A 21,874-nucleotide genomic window follows, 5' to 3' on the forward strand; every position below is an offset into this window, starting at 1 on the left:
GACTATATAAATGCTTTACACTATTAGTGCATCAAAATTTAACTCATATATATATATATATATATATATATATATATATATCACTATCAATTAGACCTTATTTGTTAGGCATGTATAGATGTAGATGTAGATAAGACTCTCAAGCCTTTAAGATAATATTTATGGTACATACACGAGAGTTAATAATGGGAAAAGGTATTAGGAAAGAAAAAGAAGATGAACATCAGAATGACAGAATCAAATCATGGCATGTATAATAGTGAGAGTTCGTTGTTAATATTGCTTCAAAATTAAATAATTAATAAATTATCTAGGTTTTTTTCTAACTTAGTAAAAAGATGATCAATGCTACGATGAACTAAGTTATGTATTCAGATAATTTTTTTTTTTTTTTACAAAAGTTGTCTATTAAATTTATATGCTAGAATATTTTAGTGCATTGTCCATAAATACTTTCCATGTTCAACATATCCTATGTAAATGGGGCCTCTTAAATTGAGAAATTTTTCGCATACAAGCTATTAAGGTTTGTAAGTTTTACAAGTCCAATTAAAACTAATGTTTAAAACGCGTTTCGAACCGTTCTTCTTTCTCTTTGTCTTCTTCTTCTTCTTTTCTTTCGTTTCTTACCTTCTCTTTCTCCTTCTTTTTTTTCTTCTTGCTACACGTTCTTCTTCCTCTTACTCTTCTTCTTCTCCTTTTTTTTTGTTTCTTGCCTTCTCGATCTTTCTCATTCTTCTTCTTCTTGCTACACGTTCTTCTTCCTCTTCTTCTTCTTTATTTACGTGCTTTTCTCTCTGTTTTCTTTCTTCGTTATTCTCGATTTCCATTGTTTTTTGACATCAAACTCTGAAATCGTTTTTGAAGAAGAAGAAGTAGCAGAAGATGAAGAGGAGAAAGAGAAAGAGTTCTGAATTATGCATAAAGTGTAGTTCAACGAATTTTGGGTGTATTTCTTAAATTCTTTGGGTGTAGTTTTATAATCCTTTGGGTGTATTTCTATAATCTTTTGGGTGTATTTCTATAATCGTTTGGGTGAATTTCTGTAACTATTTGGGTGTATTTCTGTAATCGTTTGAGTGTATTTCTGTAATTGTTTGGGTGTATTTTTGAAGTTCCATTATCTTCAAAACGATTTCGAAGCTTGATTTCAGAAATCATGAAAATCGAAAGAAGAAGAAGAAGAGGAAGAGTAAGAAGAAGAAAAAGAGTCATTCATAATACATAGTGAGTGTAGCGCTTTGAAAATAGAAAACAGTTGAATAACACATTAAAAAGCCCGTATGTGTAGCAACTTGTAAGACTTATAAGTCAAAAAGACTTGTATATGTAGCAGGTCTCTCTTAAATTTTGTTTGTTCATTTTTTAAGAAGGGATATTAATTGTCTCCTATTCATGTTTGCCACCATTTCTTGTGACAATGAATTTTGAGTAACTATACGTGACATCAACTTTCCGCTATAAAAGTCAACAACTACAACTTGTATAAATCTTTCTTGACAATATGGGGTTTTTTTATTTAAATAAATAAAAATTAATATTTTCATCTGTACGCAAAGTTAGGAGTAATTACGCATATTGCAACACGTATCATTTAAAAAAAAAACACCATTTCGCAAACTATTGTGAAACTATATGTGTTTCGCACATTAAAATTATGGAAATGATTAACATTATCAATTTACTACTAAATATAATTATTAAGAATTATTTTTCATGTACAAGCATTTTTCTCATACAAGTTCATATATTCTATTTCACATATAGTACATCGATTTTACGCGCCTCCTAATTTAACAGATTTTTCAATCAACACGCGCATGTTCTTCTTCGTATCGTTACTGCACATTCTTCTTCTTCTTCTTCTTCTTCTTCTTCTTCTTCTTCTTCTCTTTTGTTATCGTCGTCACCAACACCTCCTCCTCTTCCTCCTCTTCCTCCTTTTTTTTCATTGGAATTTCTTCTCCTCCTTCTTTTTCCTCCTTCTCTTCCTTATCTCGTTGTTGAAGATAATGAATAATTCAAGTTCAGATTATCAATTGAATCAAAACGAAATTGATTATTATTTTGAATGTAATGTAAAAGTTCTGCATTGAATAAAATATTTTTTTGTATTTACAGTAAATTTGGGTGTAATACGAAGATATTTGGGTGTATTCTTTAAGAAATTTTTGGTATATATATGCTGATAAATTCTGCATTATTCAAACCTCTTCTTCTCCCTCCTCCTCTTCTGCTACTTCTTGTTCTTCTTTTTAATCATCATTATCATCATCATCTTCTTTTTTTTATTCATCTTTTTTTCTTGTTTTATCTTCTCAAGTTTCTTTTTGTTTTACTCTTTTAACAAGAATAAAAACAAAAAAAAATAAAACAAAGAAGAAGAAAAAACACATAATAGTACAAAATTACTTGGAAGATGATGAATTTACATTCGTTCAACTAAAAGAAAAAAAGAAATAAGGAAAAAAGAAGAAGAAAAAATGCATCATTAGAGGAAATATTTTTCTTTATTTGAAGCAAATTTAGGTGTAAGACAAAGATATTTGGGTGTATTCTTTAAGAATTTTTTGTGTATGTGTGCTGATAAATTCTGCATAATTTAAAACTCTTTTTCTCCCTCCTCCTCATCTTCCTCTACTGCTGCTTTTTCTTTTTTTCATCATCATTACCATTTTCTTCTTTTTTTCTTATTCATTTTTTCCTTTTTGTTTTACCTTCTCAAGTTTCTTCTTATTTTACTCCCTCACCAGCACCACCTCCTCCTCTTCTTTCTCCTTCTTTTTTCATTGGAATCTCTTTTTCTCCTTCCTTTTTCTCCTTCTCCTCCATCATAAGTTATCTCGTTGTTGAAGATAATGAATAATTCAAGTTCAGATTGTCTGTTGAACCAGAACGAAATTGATGATTTTGAATCCAATCAAGTGGCCGAGGTGTAGTTCGATTCTAGTTAATGTTTTCATTAGTAGTTTATAATTCTGTAGGTGAATAATGTTGTTTTTGGTTATGAAACTTATTGTTCATCGTTGATGGTTTGAAATAAATGTAATGTAAAAGTTCTGCATTAAAGAAAATATTTCTCTGTATTTGGGTGTAACACGAAGATATTTGGATGTATTCTTTAAGAATTCTTAGTGTATGTGTGCTGATAAGTTCTGCATAATTCAAAACTCTTCTTCTCCCTCCTCCTCATCATCTACTGCTTCTTCTTCTTCTTTTTCATTATTATCATCATCTTCTTCTTTTTTTCTTATTCATCTTTTTTTTATTTTATCTTCTCAAATTTCTTCTTGTTTTATTCTTTTAACAAGAATAAAAACAAAAAAATCAAACAAAGAAGAAGAAGAAACACATAATGGTACAAAATTACTTGGAAGAGGATGAACATACATTCGTTCAACTAAAAGAAAGAAAGAAATAAGGAAAAAAAGAAGAAAAAATGCAGCATTTGAGAAAATACTTTTTTGTATTTGCAGTAAATTTGGGTGTAACACGAAGATATTTGGGTTTAATATGAAGATATTTGGGTGTATTGTTTAAGAATTTTTGGTGTATGTGTACTGATAAGTTCTGCATAATTCAAAACTCTTTTTCTTCCTCTTCCTCCTCCTTATCTTCTTCTGCTTCTTCTTCTTCATCTTTTTATTTCATATTTTCATAATTCTTTTTGGGAGAAAAAAATAAAACAAAAAAAATACATAATGTTGTAAAATCAATAGAAAGAGAAGGAGGAAAAAAAATGCAGCAACAACAACAGTAATAAAAAATAATGATAAAGATGAAACACGTGAAGAAAAAGGAGGAGAAACGCAAAAAGGATAAGGAGGAGGAGGAGCACGAAGCGCGCTATCGTTGAGTAGCGCGCGTGTTTACACGCTCGTATGGGTGAGCGTCCTTTTTGTTGAGTTTGATACAACTTGTATGACTTGTAAACCCAAATAACTTGTAGGTGTAGTACTTCTCAATTATTAATTACACATTTTGTAATTTATCCAGTCACTATTCTAATAATCTAAATCCAATTAAATTGTAATTTATTTAGTATTTATCAAACTTATATAATTCGTAAATTATACAAAAAATTCTACTCTTCTCCTTCGAGAGATGCTAAAATGACACTCACTTTCTTTTTATTTGTAAAATATACATTTTTCTTTCTTATAACTTTTAAAAAACCTCATTTTTAATCTATTTTAAACTTTTTGTGCTAATTAATGTTAACTTTATCTATTTTTAAGAAAAAATAAATTATTTTTTATAAAAATACCTTTTAGTAAAAAAAAATTTTTGTCATTAAATTTTTCTTACCAAAATACCTTTTAATAAATTATTTTTTATTGATTAAATTGTATTTTTATCAAAATATTTTTTAAAAAATTTAATAATTATTTTTTCTAAAATAATCTTCAATAATTTTTAATTATTAAATTGTGATTTTATCAAAATTTTTGTTAATAATTATTTTTATATTTTATTATTAATTTTTTGATATCAATATATATTATTTTAACATTAAATAAAAAAATCTTACTACTGTTAATATGTATAACAATTAATATATATTGATATCGAAAAATAATCTTACCAAGATTTTTTTAAAGAGTATTTGGTAAGTAAAATTTAATGACAAAAAAAGAAAATTTTTATTAAAAGATATTTTTGTAAAAAATAATTTATTTTTTTTTAAAAAATAGATAAAGTTAATATTAGTTACCATAAAAAATTTAAAATAAATTAAAAAGGTAATTTTTTTTTAAATTATAAAAGAAGAAAATATATATTTTATAAATAAAAAAAAAGAGAGGATCATTTTAATATCTTTCAGAAGAATGGAGTAGAATTTTCTCTAAATTATATTCTATCAAACATAATAATTATTGATATGCAAAAAAAATATGTCTGATAGTGATAGCTGAAAATATTAATATTTTCAACTTATTTAAATAAAAAAAAACCGACATTATGTCTGAAATCTTCCATTTGAAGTTGGTGCTATTGTGGATCAAGCCACAACACAATATTAAGTGGAATTGCAATTAAGGTTAAAATGTTGAAAATAATTAAAAAGATAAAAAGAAAATATGAGCCGTTTAATCTATTCTTTGTTGCTTATAAGGGTAACAAAGGAAAAATGATTCCTTGACTTATTGCTATTGTCCGAAACTGTCCGGCTCGTTTTCAGGCAGTAAACCCGGTGAGTGAGCCTCATGTTTGCTGCCGGCAACTAGATGAGAACAAATGATTCATTCTTTATACAAAGTCAACCTAACCTAATGCACCACAAACCCAGGGAGAACTTTTAGATCAGTGTTAAAAAGAAAAATGAAATTTTTCAATTTTTTTTCAATTATTTAATAAAATGTAATCTAATACTTTATATTCCTTAAGTAGAACAAAAAAAATATATAAAAAAAATATTGCATGATAAAAAATTGAGAAGATCGTGTAGCTAATAAAATGGGAATTTAATTTTTAAAATCTTTTTACCAAAGATAAGATGACATAAATGAATAAGAGCGTGTGTCTCTTAATTATCTTCCTCAAATTTAATTTTGTTTCGAGGATGAAAAGAATTTACTTATTTAAAAGAAGTCTTACATTTTATATGTTTTTGCATTACTCCAAGAATTAGTCATCAGATTTTTGGTTTGGTAAATATCTTGCTGCAAACAATTTTTTTAAAATCTTTTAATATTAAAAATTTAAATAAATTAATCGATTCTATTAAATTTTCACCTGATTATTCACCTGGCAAAACAGATAATTTATCATTCGACCAACCTAAATTAGTTAGGTCAAACATCTTCTGAATTTAATTTTATTACGATTTTATATTTTATGTATTTAATTTATTCTTACAATTTTATTTATGTAAAATCTTTTTTTTTATGGTATTAGCTTCCTAAAGTAAATGAAGATATTACCGTATAAAAGAAAAAATAAATAAATAAATAAACCGCGCCATACATGAATGTGCATTGTGCAATAATGTTACAGAAGAAAAATCTGGTAGCATCAATGCATCACAGATATTTATGCTTTTTCTTTGGCATGCATATAACCTTTCCCTGTTTGAAGCGGCCTCATCCTTTCTTTCTCATATATATGAATGAGTAAATATTAAATCATGATGTTAGTAATATTTGCTATAAAAACCCCGTGCAGTGCGTCCCTATTTCAAATGCAATGTTGTCAGCATTGTCAGGGCTTTTGATAGTTTTCACATGGCCTACCTGCCACCATAATAATCCCCTTTTCTTAGTTGTGGTTTAAGGAGATTGCTTAGGCATGGAGGAGCAATAAGATGTTGACAGGAACCAGTTTTAGATTCTTGGGATACAGCCGCATCAATCATTGAATGCTTCGGTACGAAACAAAGAGATATTTTGTTTCTTTACAATATTTATCATCCCTTTCTGAACTGAGTTCACATATTACTCATCTACTGTTAACATGATTATAAGCCCTAGGAACAAGTGATATATTATCTAATAGTAAATAAATAGTCGTATAACGAATTAACGATGACTATATTAAAATAACACAAATCGTAAAAGAAAGAAGATAATCAATATTTTCTTTTTATGGGGGCGGGGATCATTGAACATTTCAGAATGAAAACAAGTTTGGGCTGGCCACAAAACATCAGGTCCACAAATTGTAAGGCCCCAACAAACCTCCTCATTTTGGTCATGGCCCAACAGAAAAGTCCTTGAATTCAATTGATTTAGCTAATGATCAAATCTTGTTTTCCTATGACAAAAAATAAAGAAGCTAAGCAATGGGCTTCGGCCGTTTTTACCCATGACCAAAAAGGGGATAAATATGGTGGTTTATTACACTTGCGCCAATTTAAAGCATAATCGGTGCCGAAGAGCCTTAGCTCAGGTGGCATTTCACCCCCTCCCCACCACTAAGGTCTAGAGTTCAAAATCTAGAGGTTTCATTTGAGGGGGAAAAAAAATATAGATGAAACATAATCAGTAGCTGGTCAATAGGACAACCTGAGAAACTAGCAAAAATGATGCAAATCCTATGTAAAGGTGTTACATTACATGTAATTCAGCATTCTTCTTCAGTTTTCTTCGGACACCAAACCATCTTACTTTCACTATCTGATAAAATGCAAAACTTAAATCAACCAGATTTCATATCCAACTCAATGGTAGAAGAAGAAAATAAATCGATTATGTGTACCAAAAATACTGAATACCAAGGGGAAAAAATCTCTTTGAATGATTAGTAACTTTTTGTTTCTTACAAGTAACATGAGATACTTTTTTAACACCGCCGTTCTCATAATTTACCATGGCCGAGGTCTATTCTTATTTAATATTGGATCATTATCTTCCAACTTTTTTTGGGGAATATTACTTTGAAATCCAACCTATAAACTAAACAAAACATCCCAATCTAACTCCTAATTTTAACTGTTGTGGAGGCAGATGGCTCTGTAGAGATCAAATGACAGTTAAAATCATGCCACTCCAGATCTTCAACAATGTATTTATATCTTTTGCGAGTACACAGACCTCTTATCTCATCAAGTAAAGCTGGCTACATGCATCAGATGAAATTGGTACATAAAGTTAGTAAAAGAAAAGAACTTGCTTTGCCAATGTTAAGGGCAAATAACACCCTGTACAAAACTCAGGTTCATCCGAATCAATAGTCAAATGACAAATGCCACTCATCCAGCATATAGAAAAACATTTCAATTAAATTCTAGTGTATATACACAAGCATCTACTGGCTCTTCTGAGAATATACATTGCTTCTTGATTACACAGGATAAGTAGATGCTAAGTTGTCCACACTAACATAGCTTCGTTAGTTTTGGATAAGACCTGATAGTATAAAACACAATGATAAAGGCAACCTATGAGCTAGTAGATCCATCAATCTCACAACAACACAGCCAATAGTTATGTTGAAAGCAAAAATGTACAACAGTGGAATATGGAGAAATTTGGAACATGTCATACAAGTTGAACAGAAGCATACCATGGAAAAAGCTAATTTGAATCAACGAGAAGAGGTAGAGCAAAATGGCTTGAGGATTGATTTAAATCTGATAAGATATTAGAGTAAAACAGAAAAGAAAATAAAAATGAATCAGTGATAAGCCAACAATCAATGATTATTCTTGGGGAGGGAAGAGAACGAACAAGTACATACCTCCTGATTCATTTTGGAGCCAATCGTGTGTGCATATTAGAGCCTGTCGTGTATCAGGATTCAATGCAGCGCGAGCAGGGTCTAGAACTCTTCCGCCGATGCCAAATGCCAATTCTGGTGCCATTGTTGACATTGGAGTCCCCAGAATATCACGTGCCATCATCGATAGAATCGGGTACCTTGGCATGTGGACTCTCCACCAGTTCAATATGTTAAAATCAGAATTACGAGGGAAAATTGGTTCCTCCAAATACTTGTCTAAGTCAGATGCCATGCTCTGACTCTGTGATGTCTCATGAAGGAATTTGTCAAACCCTTTGAGTCTATCCCTAGCATCATAACTTGAACTAGGTAAGCTAATGCCAGGCAAGGTTGAGCCTTGATCAACCATAGTTGAACAGATAGAGTATGCATTAAAAAGTTCTTTGATTACACCAGAAACTTCTTTGATCCGATCCAAAGCAGTGCTCCCATATATTTGTGAGTAGTAGTATTCCACCAGCTTCATTTTAAAGCGCGGGTCTAATATAGCTGCTACTGCTAAAGCTGTGCTGCACTTGCCCCAGTACTTATCAAACCTGCCTTTCATCTTCATTGCCAGAGAACTAATAAAATTATCTGAACTTCTGCACCAGTCAATTAATTGGATATGGATGTCACAAATTTCAGGGAAATATATGTTTGCAGTAGGAGACCAGTTGCCTGAAAAGACATTAGTAATTTCAACTATAAGTTTCAAATATCCAGTAACTGAAGTAGCCCATTCCCATTCTTCATCGCTAATTGCGGATGAATAGGAGGAATCTTGCTCTTGGAAGAGAGCAAAAACGGTCTTGTATTCTACTGCTGTTTCAAGCATGAGATATGTTGATTTCCACTGAGCTGGAAAATCCAGAAACAGGGCCTTCTGAGAGTTAATGCCAGCTTGTTGAGCAATTTCATTAAACTTTCCTTGTACTACTTGCGAACTTCTAATATATCTGATGCTGTCCCGAATCTTTTCAATCACTTCATGCAGTGCCTCTGTGGCATCTTGAACCATGGAACTTAGGAGATGTCCTGCTGAGCGTATGTCAAGTAGTTGACGAGTGTTTATGAAAGACCTCTTCTCAGAAATTTGCTGTTTGATTCTAAGTGTAATGTCACCATCAATGGAAAAGTCATCCAGTGTTAAGGCAAACAGCTTACAATCAATATCCCATTCATTTAGACATTTAATGATCACTTCTGGAAGCAGGTCTTCAGTATGAGAAGGATCAAGCGTGACAAAGTTCAGGATCTTCTTTTGTAACATCCATCCCTCATCAATATAGTGTGCAGCTATGCACAAATATGAACAACTTTCTACTGATGACCACATTTCAATCGAAAGATTAATCCTGCCATGTGATTTGTTTATCATGTTATACACTTTCTGTTTCTCCTTCATGTAGATTTCCATACAAGAAACCTCTATACCACTATTTGGCATAAACTCAAAGAGTGGCTGAAGGTTCTTCACAAAGACCTTGAATCCTACATGTTCCACCATGTTCAATGGGTATCCATGTAATATAATCATGTGGGCAAGATCAAGTCGACTCTTCTCCTGATCAAATTTTCGACCACCAAAGTTGATGATTTCATCTTTCTTGTGTTCCGGTTCAAACTTAATGATTGTTGGCTTTATGTATTCTTCTTTCGCCTGACCTTCATCATAACTAAGATTTGCAACACTAACAGCAGTATCTTTTTTCCTTCTCTTTGCTGCAAGTAGCTGAGAGACATCGAAGTTGGACCTTTTCAGACATCGAATCAAGTGGTTCCTCAAATGAGTTGTTCCACTGTTACTTGATCCACTGAGTTTCTTGTTACAATGCACACAAACAGCATAGCAGACATCAGCCTTCCTAACCCTTTCAAAGTGATTCCACACAACAGATGTCAGCCTTTTCGGTTTCTTTATGCCTGAATCATTTGATATTTCCATTGAATAGGCAGGTAATGCTGCTTGTTTAAACAAAATTTGTATATAAGTCACCAAAGTAGATGCTATGAAATTGAAGGAATTACCACACAGAAATCACCAAAAATGTACACTGTAAAGAAGGGGAAGAAAGAAAGCATAACTACAACAATTACAAAGTGCCAAAGCATCAAAGGTTGGGTTAGGAAAAGCATTGTGTAATAATACAAAGCCACTAATAGTCTTACAAAATAGGTTGACACAAAGCACATAAAGAGGTTAATTCAATGTATCCTTATAAAATATGTATGGATACAGAGAAAGGGAGGATAAAAGGGGAGAAGAGAAAATACAATAATAGCCATGTGATCCTCCATATTCCCTCATCTTCAATGGTATAAAGTATAAATAAAGTTCATAACACAAATAAAAAGATGGAAACCATTACTTGAGCCCCCATTCTCTTCCCTTCCCTTCCTTTTAAAATGCAACAAATTTTATTTTACCTTTTTGAAAAAAGGTACCAAAGACAGGTATCTTCCATGAGTTCATTTCTAACTACACTATGCTTTGATATTCAACACTCAGCAATAGCATACACACTATATAATTTATAAGTTAAGCATGAAAGTCCCTTAATTTATAGATTGCCACAAAAAAAGTATAGTCAATTTGATTTCCAATTTAGAACAAATCCCTCATAATGAAACCCACACGAAAAGTTAACATTCCATCAACTATATCACAAGCTCTGTGGGTTAATCATTCTTAACATAAATTCAACCACCAAACAATTTCCCACATCAAGACCAGGCATCTGGTGGCAAATCACATCACACCATGACACTGTAGGCAAGAAACATTAAAAAATAACATTTCTTTAACACACATGAATTACAGAACTTGCTAAAGTAAAATTTTGGGAGAAGCGAAAAAAAAAACAAATAAACAAGGAAAAAAAGTTTTTATTTTTCTAAATAATAGAAAGAGAGAGAAGAGGGGGGATGAAATGAATGTGTTACCAGGAAAATGCGGGGGGTGAGAAGGAGGAGGTTGCAGTGTTCGGATTGTAGTAGAGTCCGATCGGATAATCCGGGTAAAATTAGGGTTTGCGGATTGGGACTTGGGAGAGAGATTCAATTGCAACCCGATATCATAATCTGTGGCTTATTGCTGCTGCTTCATTCGTGAATGCGTGTTACTGTGTGGTGGAAATTTGGGTTAGGTTGGGTCCGATTCAGATTTCAGAGATCGGAGGAATTAGAATCATGGATTTGGGTGGATCTACGAGGGGAGAAAGAAAACGGGTGGGTCAGGAATGTGACGGAGCTGGAGTTGGTTTTTCTTTTTTTTTTTTCTTATTCATGGACGATCCACAAAAGTTTTTGTTTTAATTATTATTTTAGTCCTAAAATAGTTAGAAATGACATTATGATCAGCTAATCTCAGTTCAATAAAATATAATATTTTTTTTCATAAATAACAAATGACTCGTGCATACATTTAATATAATTCTTTTAGAACATTTAAAAAATTATTTAAAAGAGGCATAAAAAAATGTAACAAAAAATTAATATCTAGATTTTTTTTTCAACTTTTTTAGAATTCCTTTCTCTTCGAGTTAGAATAAAATTGTAAAAAATATTATATTTGGCCTAAAATCATCAAAATTAAGAGAATAAAAAGATATCATTATTATTCTACACAGAGTTGTAAAAAAAAAACATATCATAATCAGATTTCTAGATTTTGTTTTTCAAATATGTCTTTCTATATTTAGTGAATTTTGTCAAACTAAAATAATATTTTGAGAGTAAAAATATTATTTTATATTTTCAGGAATTATTTTTTAAAAAGTTGAAATTTTTTAGATTAGAATAGAAGTTTCATTTTTGGCTTTTATTATAAATAATTTATTAATAATCACTTAACAAAAAGTTTAGGACTAAAAAAGGAAAAAAAATACTCACAAAAATGAATTATATATAGAGTAAAGTATTGTTTTTGTCCCCAACGTTTAGAGTAAGTTTTAAAGTTGTCCCTAACGTTTCAATCGTCTTATTTAAGTCTCTAATATTTTAATATTGACTCAATATTGTCCTGCCGTTAGGGATCCGTTAACAGAATTGACGGGGGGACAAAATTGAGACGATTTTGAAACATTAGGGACTTAAATAGGACGAAAACGTTAGAGACAAAAACGATACATAAAAATAAATTTTAATTTAATTTTATCTTTTAATAATATTAATTTTTTACTGCATATAGTATTCAATTATTTTTTAATTACATCTAAATAAATTACACTTAATCACATTATTTTCATTTTAAATAACTTTTTTATAATTTTAAAGAATTTTGATACATTAGAGAAAAAGGTATAATTTATATTTTATTGTATATATATTGTTTTTTCTTTTCTGCAAGTTTATATACTAATCATTCTACAAACATTTCATGATAACTAAAAATCTTTAAGAGTAAAATTATAAAAAAAATAATTTATTTAAAATGAAAGTAATATGATTAAGTGTAATTTACTTAGATGTGATTAAAAAATAATTGAATACTAGGTATAGTAAAAATTGATATTATTGAAGGACAAAATTAAAATTTATTTCTATGTATCATTTTTGTCTCCAACCTAGCACTTTTAGTTAAAGTCCTTAAGTTGGACATTTGGTGAGCTCCTTGTCAGGGCGGCTTATGCTTGAACTCTTCCAGGAATCCCCACCAATGCTTGCAATTCCAATAGCCTTCGGGATCCCAAACTAGGCGCATAACGCCTTCAAGCAAGTTGCAGCAAGTGACAAGGCCCCAAGAGTGTTGATTGCTAGAATGAATTCCGGGGTCCCAAACCTTGCTTTTGCACCCGTCTTTGTGTTGATCACCATTGTTCCAACCGGGTGGCAAGCAATCTGAATTCTCACTGAAGCGGCCAAACAACTTCCTAGACCCATTCAATCGAGCTCTACACCAACCTTTGCATTTCAAGTTGGAGCATACAACTATATTGAACCTTGCATGACAACTCCAACCATTAACCATCTTCCTCTTACTCTTAACGCCACAAAGAGCTCTAAGCTGACCATCTGCATCAAGGAAACCATATTCAAGTGGAATGAGAAAGCTAAGGGATATGAATTTTACCCACTTGAATATTGTGAAGGATGATGGTGACTTAGATGGAGAGGTTTCCAACAACTTTGGCAAAGTGATTTCAAGCTCCACTCCCTTGTGTTATTTCTTGACAATTCCCACCTCTTTGTAATCTTCTTCAATTTTAACCTCTTCCTCTTGGTAGCTTTCTTCCAATTCAATCTCTTCCTCATTACTTACCAAGGTCATGGGAGGTTGTGCTTCTTCTTCTTTAATCTCCATCTCTTGATCAACCTCTTCCAAGTCTTCCACCATGATATGCCTTGGAGGTTGTACACCCTCCTCAACATCAACATCAAACATCTTGGAAGGAGGCTCTGTGACTGGACTATCCCATGAAGGTTCCGCATCTCCTAAGTCTTCAACCACTTCTTCTTTAACTATTGCAGCTTTGTCCAGTTGTTTTAGTATAAAATTGTACTCCTCTTTGATGATTTCCTTTCCACGACAACTCCCTTCAACTACTTCTTCATCTTCAATGGTCTCTCCTACCTCCACATTTTGGGCCTCCTCTTGCTCCTCTGGAAATAAGACCGCGTGTAACCGATCCATTGCCACCCTAAGGCGATCCCTTCTCTCTTGTTCCATGTCACAAGCATAATTGGAATCGTGTTGCTCTTGGGTTGATGGATGTGGGTGCTCATCCATGGAGGGTGGTGATGCACTAAAGCTTGAGGGTTGAATATTGGAGGTAGAGGGTTGGTCCCTGCGGGATATAAGATATTAGAGTTTAGAAGTGAGACCAATGAGATTAGAGATAAGTGTGTTGTTATCCAATGGAGGTTGGGGTGGATAGGAGGGTTCATTTGTTGGGAGAAATGGCTCATAATACGGAGGTGGTTCTTCTTGATAAGTATATGGAGATGGTGTATATTGAGGTGGTGGTTCTATATATGGCTCATAAGGCTCTTGGTATAGTGGGTAAGGATTAGGGTCATATGAGGATGTTTGGTGGTAAGGTGCTTGTGAGTATGGTGGTTCAAAATTATGTTGAGAAGGGAGTTCATAGACGTATGGTGGTGGTTGTTGATAATCAAAAGAGTACTCACCATAGCCATTATCTTGGTATGCCTCTTGGGATGGCTCTTGGTTATAGTATGTTGGTGGAGGTTGTTGCCAAGAGGGTTGATCAAATCCTTGTGGCTCCTCCCATCTTTGATTCTCCCATCCTTGATGCATGTTCTCATTGTAGCTTCCTCTTCCTGCAACATAATTGTAACCAAACTCATAGCCAAAGGGGTGAAAGTTCATAGTAGATAATAAAAACAAAAACTAATAAAAATAAGCAAATAAGTCCTAAAACTAACAAAAACTAACAAGCAAGCAAAAAGCAAATATTTACAATAACCAATAATAAGGCACACGTTTGCAATTCCCCGGCAACGGCACCATTTTTGACGAACAGATTTTTGCGCGGTCTAGAATTTCACAAATAAGTTCTCGTTGAAAGTATAGCTTCTAAACCAACAAGAATCCTTTCGTACAAAAACATGGTTGTCACAAGTAACAAACCCCTAGTAAAATTGATAACCGAAGTATTTAAACCTCAGGTCGTCTCTCAAGTTATTGCAGGAAAGTGTGCTTATAATTGGTTATGGAAAAGTGTGTTTTGGGGGGTTTTGAAATAAGGAACAAGAAAAGTAAATGGAAAGAAAGTAAACTAATAGCTAAGAAGGCTCTTGGCAAGGTATGAGAGTTAGAAGTCCTATCCTAGTTATCCTTATCAATTGTGATGAGAATTGTCCATTGCTCCCACTTAGTCACCCTCTAACTATGAAGGTACATCAAGTGGATAAATCAATATGAATCCTCAAGTTCTAGTCAAATCCCAAGGAAAGACTAGAGTTAGTGGAATTCAAGTCAATTAGCAACTTTCAATTATCAATCAACAAAAGAGTTTGACAACTCAAGAGTCTCTAATTATTCAACCAAAGCCAAGAAGACATAAAAAGCTAATTTAAAACCCTCCCAAGTATTTTATCAAACACTTGGAAGGCACAACACAAAAGCATAGAAAAGCAATAAGAGATAATAAAATCCAAACTACCAATTAAAAGCATCAATAACATAAATTGAAGAAAAGCAATCATAAATATGAAATACCTCAAATTGCATTAAATAGAAAATCAAATCTAACATGGAGTTCATAAACCAAATTGGAAAAGAAGTGAATCAACAAGAGGAATAAATAAACTAAAGTGCTAGAATAAATAAGAATATAAGAGAACTAAATTAAAGGAACATTGAACCTGGAATTGGAATTGGAAAGAAATAAACCTAAAACTAAGAGAAATCCTAAATCCTAGAACCTAGAGAGAGGAGAGAGCCTCTCTCTAGAAACTACATCTAAAACCTAAAATTGTGAATAATGATTGAATGAAAAGTTATATCTGATTTTTCCACTCTGCAGCCTCTAATCTGTGTTTTCTGGGTCGAGAACTGGGTGAAAAATAGCCCAGAAATCGCTGGGTGCGAATTCTGATACGCTAAATTTTTGCAGATGCACGCATGCGCGTGAAGCACGCGTGCACATCGCTTAGCTGTATGGCCACTATGACAAATTATATATCATTTCGAAGCCCTGGACGTTAGCTTTCCAACGAACTAGAACCGCCTCATTTGGATCTTTGTAGCTCAAGTTATGATTGATTGAGTGCGAAGAGGTCAGGGCTGACAGCTTTACAGTTCCTTCAGCTTCTTGTATTCCTTCCACTTTTACATGCTTCCTTTCCATCATCTACGTCATTCCTGCCCTTTAAACCCTGAAATCATTTAACACACATATCAAGGCATCGAATGGTAACGAGGGAGGATTAAAATTAGCAAATCTAAGGCCAAAGAAGCATATTTTCAATCATAGCACAAAATCAGGAAGGAAAATGTAAAACATGCGATTTCAATGAATAAGTGTGAGATTAGAGGATAAAATCCACTCAATTAAGTACAAGATGTACCACGAAATAGTGGTGCATCAAAGGGGTTACCATGCAGCGCTTCAGTCTGATCTGTGAAGAGGACGATTATGGGTAGCTACATTTGGGCTTTCCCTACTTTTGCGCCTGGCTTATGCTTTGGGCCAGGTATGAACAGTGCCCCTACTTGAGTCCAATATTTTTGCTTAAGCTAGATTCAAGTACGGATGAAGTCAGATAGATGCCAAGAGGTAGAGTCATCACGTCGGGTGTCACAGGTCGAGTTCCTTTTTCAAGTCGAAAAATTGACGTGATTTTAGAATACCAACCGTTGCGTCTGTTGGCTTCCCTCTTTAACACGTGGGGAGCGGTTATATCCGTAACCGTTCACGTTATTTAATGGGGGAGAGGTTTTTACTATTTTTCCCCTTGGGTCTTTTGAATACTCCTCCCCTTTCTCTTTTTTCCCTTTCTTTCTCTTCTCCCTCTATGGTATTCGCACTCTTTCCTATTCCTCAAGTCCTTCCATTTCTTTCTACTTTCTTGTGTTGGAGCTTCATTTTTTTTTTTGAGAAATATAGAGAATATGGGATTTTCCTTCGAGAGTTGCACTATCGTTGCTGTGCCATTACCTTCTTCAAGTACAATCAGAGGTTAGTTTCCCTATGTAGTGCTTATTTGAAAAACCTCTCTTTAAATGTGGGATCTATGTTTCTTGAATCTTTGCCTGCTAGTGGTATCATGTACATTATCTCCATTATTTTAGTTTACTTTTTTTTTGTTGCGATGTTTCCATGGTTTCCTATGTATGCCTGGATGTCCCTAAATGAGGATTTTCGACACACTATTATTTTTGAAAATGCTTCCCCCGTATTTTTTACTACACTGATCTGTGGAAAAAGGGGGTTTTCTTTGTTTACAATTTAGTAGTGACAACCTTTTTTCCATAATGTAGGTATACTCTGCTATATGTCTCTTCCGATGCCCCCCAAAAATGTCTTCCAAGGTTCCTGAAGATTTGTTGAAATGGATAGTGTTTCGAGGGTTACCTGAAACTAAAGGTCGATCTCGGATGAGATCTGCTGTTATGGCCGGAGCTGTTGTGTCCGACTTGTTAGACTTGGTGGTGCTGCTGATCCTTGATCACTGGAGGGTGGTGGTATCTGCAAGAGACTTCGATGCTTAAGTTAGCACGCGCTTTAGGCAGGATTTTGTGTAGAATCAGAGTATGCTATATACTTGGGTGCTCCAGTGTATTTATAGTAGTGAGTGAACTTTAAGATAAGTAGTTATCTTATCTTATCTTCTTAGGGGATCCGCCTTATCTTTCATAGGCTTTACCGCTTTTAGATTGGGTTGGGCCCCTTCGTTTTGGGTCTGCTTGGGCCTCTCATGGTGATTTAGCCGAACTCTTTGAGAAGAGGTCGGTACGACCCAACCTGAAGAGGTCGGTTACTTGTGTCTTTTGTCTGCCCGGGTCGTACAGCTCGACCCAGGGTATGAACAGTGCCCCTGCTTAAGATGGGTCTTTCCTTTGAGGTCGTGTCTTTTTAGACTTCAACCCCTTTTGGGGAAGTCGTACTCGAGCATTTTGCCTTTTTTCGATCTCTCGTATAACTCCTGCTGGGACTCCTTGAATGCCAAGTGTTTTTCTTCTTTTTCCTTTCAAATCGCAATGCGTGTTTTGCTTTCCTTGGAAACGTGCGAGGGTTTTAAAGGCCCATTAATTTCCTTCGCCGTTTCCTTTTTCCCTCTTTTGCATTTTCATTTTGAAATCTAAAGAATCATTTTTACAGTTTCTTTCTCTCCTTTCTCCTTGCTCTTAATTCGTTACTTGGTGTAGCGCTTCGTTCCTCTACTCCCTCTGTTTTTGCGTCTTCGTGCTTCCCATTTTCCTTACGGTTGTTGGCATGGATTCGTTGTTGTTTCGATTTTCAAGCAGTTATCGCTCTCTCCTTCTGCAGGTTGGTCTTCCTTCCTCACATTTTGATAATCGCATGTTTTACTGTTGCTGTTGCAGACTTTGCCAAGTTTTGATTTTTATTTGAGTTTGCTTTGAGAAACTTGATTCCTTCTGCAAAAGATTGCATCTTTGTACAGCTTTTAGCTTGCTACTATTTCTATCTCTTTTCATGGTTGTATGCCCCTGTGCAAAGTTTTTGGCTTTTGCAGAATTGTTGGTAAATTGAGGTTGTAGCTTCGAAGATAAACTGCTGGTAGGAAAGGTTGTAGCTTTGAGAACTGTTTGAAAGCTGTTTGTAGTTTTGATTATTTTTGTTGGTGATGATGACTTTCTAGCTGTTTGCCGGAGGAGAATTGTGTTTTCTTGTTGAGAGATGTTAGGGCATAGAATGTTGATTTTCTTCTTTTCAAGTTCTTGCCTTGTTACTGCCTCCAAAGGGTGCCCTTGGACTTTAGTGTGAGTCCTGGGGTTTCCCTTTTACTGCCGTATCTAACTCTTGATGTTCTGATGTTATTGCCCGAGTTGTTTAGTAGTAATCCAATTTTCCTTTTTCTTACTGTAGGAATAGTTGGCTTATGTCTTCTCGCAAAAATATTGTTGAGATGTTTACTAAAATCCCTAACCGTATGTCGGACTGGCCGAACTCCATAGTTTTAATATGTGTGACTGTGGCTGACTCGGAGTACTGCACGAGACTTAGGAGGTTCCATAGGATTTGTAGTAATAGGGACCAGGAGAAGAATTATGAATTGGTGTCGCCTGACCCTGAGGAGAGGGTTAGTTTTCCCCCCTTGACTCAGGGGGAACGGTCCTTTTTCTATGCCTATGACTACTTTTTTAGTCAGCTGAATATTACCATTCCTTTCACCCCTTTTGAGACCGATCTGTTGTGGTCCTGCAATGTAGCCCCTTCCCAGCTCCATCCGAACTCATGGGGATTCATAAAAATCTTCCAATTGTTGTGCCAGGAATTGGATATCCGACCTACTCAAACTCTCTTTCTCTATCTTTTTGTGTTGACGAAACCTAAGGTAGCTAAGAAGAAAGCTTCTTGGATTTCTTTCCGAGCTACCCAAGGAAAGAAAGTTTTCTCTATGTATGACGAGTTCTTTAGGGACTTTAAAAACTACTATTTCAAGGTCCGAGCTGTTGAGGGTATTCACCCTTTTTTCTTGGATGAGAACAATGAGCCCACCTTCCCTTTATGCTGGCAAAAGAATGTAGTAGTGGCTAGGTACTCTTGGAAAAGTCTGGATGAGGTCGAGCAGGCTTTTGTGAATGTGATAGAGGAGAATTGGGGAGAGCCTCCTCATCTCGACACGAAGAGGTTTCTAGAAGATCCTTTCGTTCTTCGCGCTGAACTGGGTAGTGGCCGATTTCCTTTTAGCTTTTCTTTGTTTGTTTGTTTTCATTTGCCACTCTATCCCTTTCTTATTTGTAACTTGATTTTGCTGTTTTTTTTTTTTAGAGATGGTGAAGTCTACAGATTCCATGAAGGCCTATCGTCGGGCTAAGAAGGCAACTACTGCTCAAAACATCTCGGCGAAGGGTTCTGGAGAGGGATCTTCTCAAGTTCCTCTGAAGAAGCCGACCTCGGACACTTCTGGACCGAAGAAGGTCATTCCGACTCCTCCATTTCGTGTAGCTCCTTCTGACCCTCTCCACTCGATCTCCGGTGCTACCTTTTCTCCTACTGCTGGTCCTCCTCCAAAATAGCAGAAGACTGTTAGTCCCTATGACCTAGATGCCCCCGATTTTGATGTCGTGGGGTTTGTTGATAATCAGATTGCTCCTTATGGCCAACTTTCAATGGATGATGTGTCCATCCTTCATCACTTGGATTTCATCACCAGCAATAGTATTCGGATGGCCCATATGGGTGCGGCTTTGTTCCGCATGGTCCAGGAGTCTCCGGTCTATGCAACTAAAGCCTTTATGAAGGATGCCAAGTCCGAATTCAACAGAATCAAGGGTTTGAAGGATGAGCTTGACGCTAAGGTAGCTAAGCTGGAGCTCGACCTGGAGAAGGAGAAATCCCGAGTTATGATTGCAGAGGCTGCCGCAAACCTTGCTGAGGAGTCGAAGGCAAAATACAAGGAGAGCTATACTCGTACTTATGGCGAGTTACTGGAGACTCGGGAGAGGCTTCAATCCGCCCATGCCGACTATGCCAAACTGCAAGGTCATCTCATGGGTTGTGTGACTGATGCGTATGAAAATTTGAAGGCTCAAGTTCGAGTTCTTACGCCTGAGCTCAACCTGACTTCATTTAGTCTAGACAATGTTGTGGAAGACGGCAAGACTGTGCCTGTCCCGGATGAAGAAGAAGAAGGTCCTCCTCCCGCGCCACCAGCCAAGGCTTCTACGACTTCAGCCTCTACTGCCGAGGTAGCTCCTACTGGGTCCGATCTAGATGTAGAAATATTGACCGGCCCGGATGGAGTTGTTAATGCTATCTCTATTGCGACCAGGCCTCCTTCTCCCAAAGATACCACTACTGTAGCGACTTCAACTCCTTGATGACTTTTCTTTAATACATTTATGCAGTCCGACTTGTGGACTTTTAAACTCTTTGTTTTGTTGTAACTGTTATGTGGTTGTTTCTCTTGACATTTAGTTGCTTTTATGCAACTTCAAACACAAAACACTTTTAAACTCTAAGGTCGCCCTTTAGGTGGCCTTTAGAGTTTTTAACGTTTTATATCGGTGGACATGCTTTTCTGATTTGTTGGTCGTACCTTTGTAAACTTTGCGGATCTTTATAGTGGGTTGGTGCTTTTCTGTCCAACCTCCTTTGGGATCATCTCTTTGTTCTGTCTAATTTCTGCTTAGACGAGGTGAATAGGTGATCCTTGGGCTGATTTGTCGGTCAACTTTTTAGTGTTCTTGTAGAACCTTTTTAGTTAGTCCGAGCAATTTTGATAGCCTTGTTGTGGAGTCGTGGCTTTTTGGGCAAGGCTTTGTCCCTTTTAGTGCACGTTTCTCGTTGGTTAGACTTCTCTTGTCGGTCCTTTTTTCGTTGGTCCGACTTCTCTTGCTGGTCCTTCTTAAGTTTTCGTTGGTCCGACTTCTCTTGCCGGTCCTTCTTAGATTTTTGTTGGTCCGACTTCTCTTGCCGGTCCTTCTTAGGTTTTCGTTGGTCTGACTTCTTTTGTCGGTCCAAGCTAAGTTATTGTTAGGAATCCATTTTTAGTCAGACATCGTCAGGCCGGTTTTTGAGGATTACTTTTTATAACTTCTTGCATTAATCTATTTTTATCGCTTTCACCTTGCCAACTTCTTTGTAATCGAACGATGAATTTGGTTTTCACTTTGCCGACCTCTTTATAATCGGGCGATGAATTTGGTTTTCACCTTGCCGACCTTGTTGTTGTTAGGCGATGAATTTGGTTTTCACCTTGCCGACCTTGTTGTTATCGGGCGATGAATTTTTGTGCTCAGATTAATGCGTCTTGGTAGGAAACTTTTTTGGAAAATCTGAAAAACTTTATTCAAGTAGAAAATATTCTCCGGCGTGGCATATTATTCTGCTACATGACCAGTTGTTGTTGAGAGTGTACGGAGCCTATATCTCCGGCATGACAGATTGTTCTGCCGCATGACCAGTTTTTGTTGAGAGTGTGCGGGGCCTATATCCCCGGCGTAGCAGATTGTTCTCTTGCATGATTTATTATGGTTATTTCCTTCTCTATTGCAGGAAGTGTGCACGGCCTATAT

The 21,874-nt window shown here is 35.2% G+C and overlaps 1 protein-coding gene across 6 annotated transcripts; it reads right to left on the reverse strand.

Annotated features, from left to right (window-relative positions):
• Nucleotides 1-7,206: 7,206 nt before the first annotated feature.
• Nucleotides 7,207-11,542, reverse strand: LOC112703529 (zinc finger BED domain-containing protein RICESLEEPER 1). Of its 6 annotated transcripts, none has more exons than XM_025755007.3 (4): nucleotides 11,146-11,542; nucleotides 8,179-10,164; nucleotides 8,005-8,071; nucleotides 7,207-7,557 (listed from the first exon to the last, which is right to left on the reverse strand). In XM_025755007.3, the coding sequence occupies exons 2-3, from the start codon at nucleotides 10,145-10,147 to the stop codon at nucleotides 8,016-8,018; spliced, it is 2,025 nt and encodes a 674-aa protein (XP_025610792.1). In that variant the 5' UTR covers nucleotides 10,148-10,164; nucleotides 11,146-11,542; the 3' UTR covers nucleotides 7,207-7,557; nucleotides 8,005-8,015. The 6 variants fall into 6 exon arrangements, with proteins under 6 accessions (XP_025610792.1, XP_072055785.1, XP_072055784.1 ...); XM_072199684.1 differs by having other exon boundaries at nucleotides 8,179-10,256; nucleotides 11,146-11,316; XM_025755004.3 differs by lacking the exon at nucleotides 7,207-7,557 and adding an exon at nucleotides 7,590-7,847.
• Between the last annotated feature and the right edge of the window lie 10,332 nt (nucleotides 11,543-21,874).

Source organism: Arachis hypogaea, chromosome 7 (genome assembly GCF_003086295.3).
Source record: "Arachis hypogaea cultivar Tifrunner chromosome 7, arahy.Tifrunner.gnm2.J5K5, whole genome shotgun sequence".
In the NCBI taxonomy this organism is placed as follows: domain Eukaryota; kingdom Viridiplantae; phylum Streptophyta; class Magnoliopsida; order Fabales; family Fabaceae; genus Arachis; species Arachis hypogaea.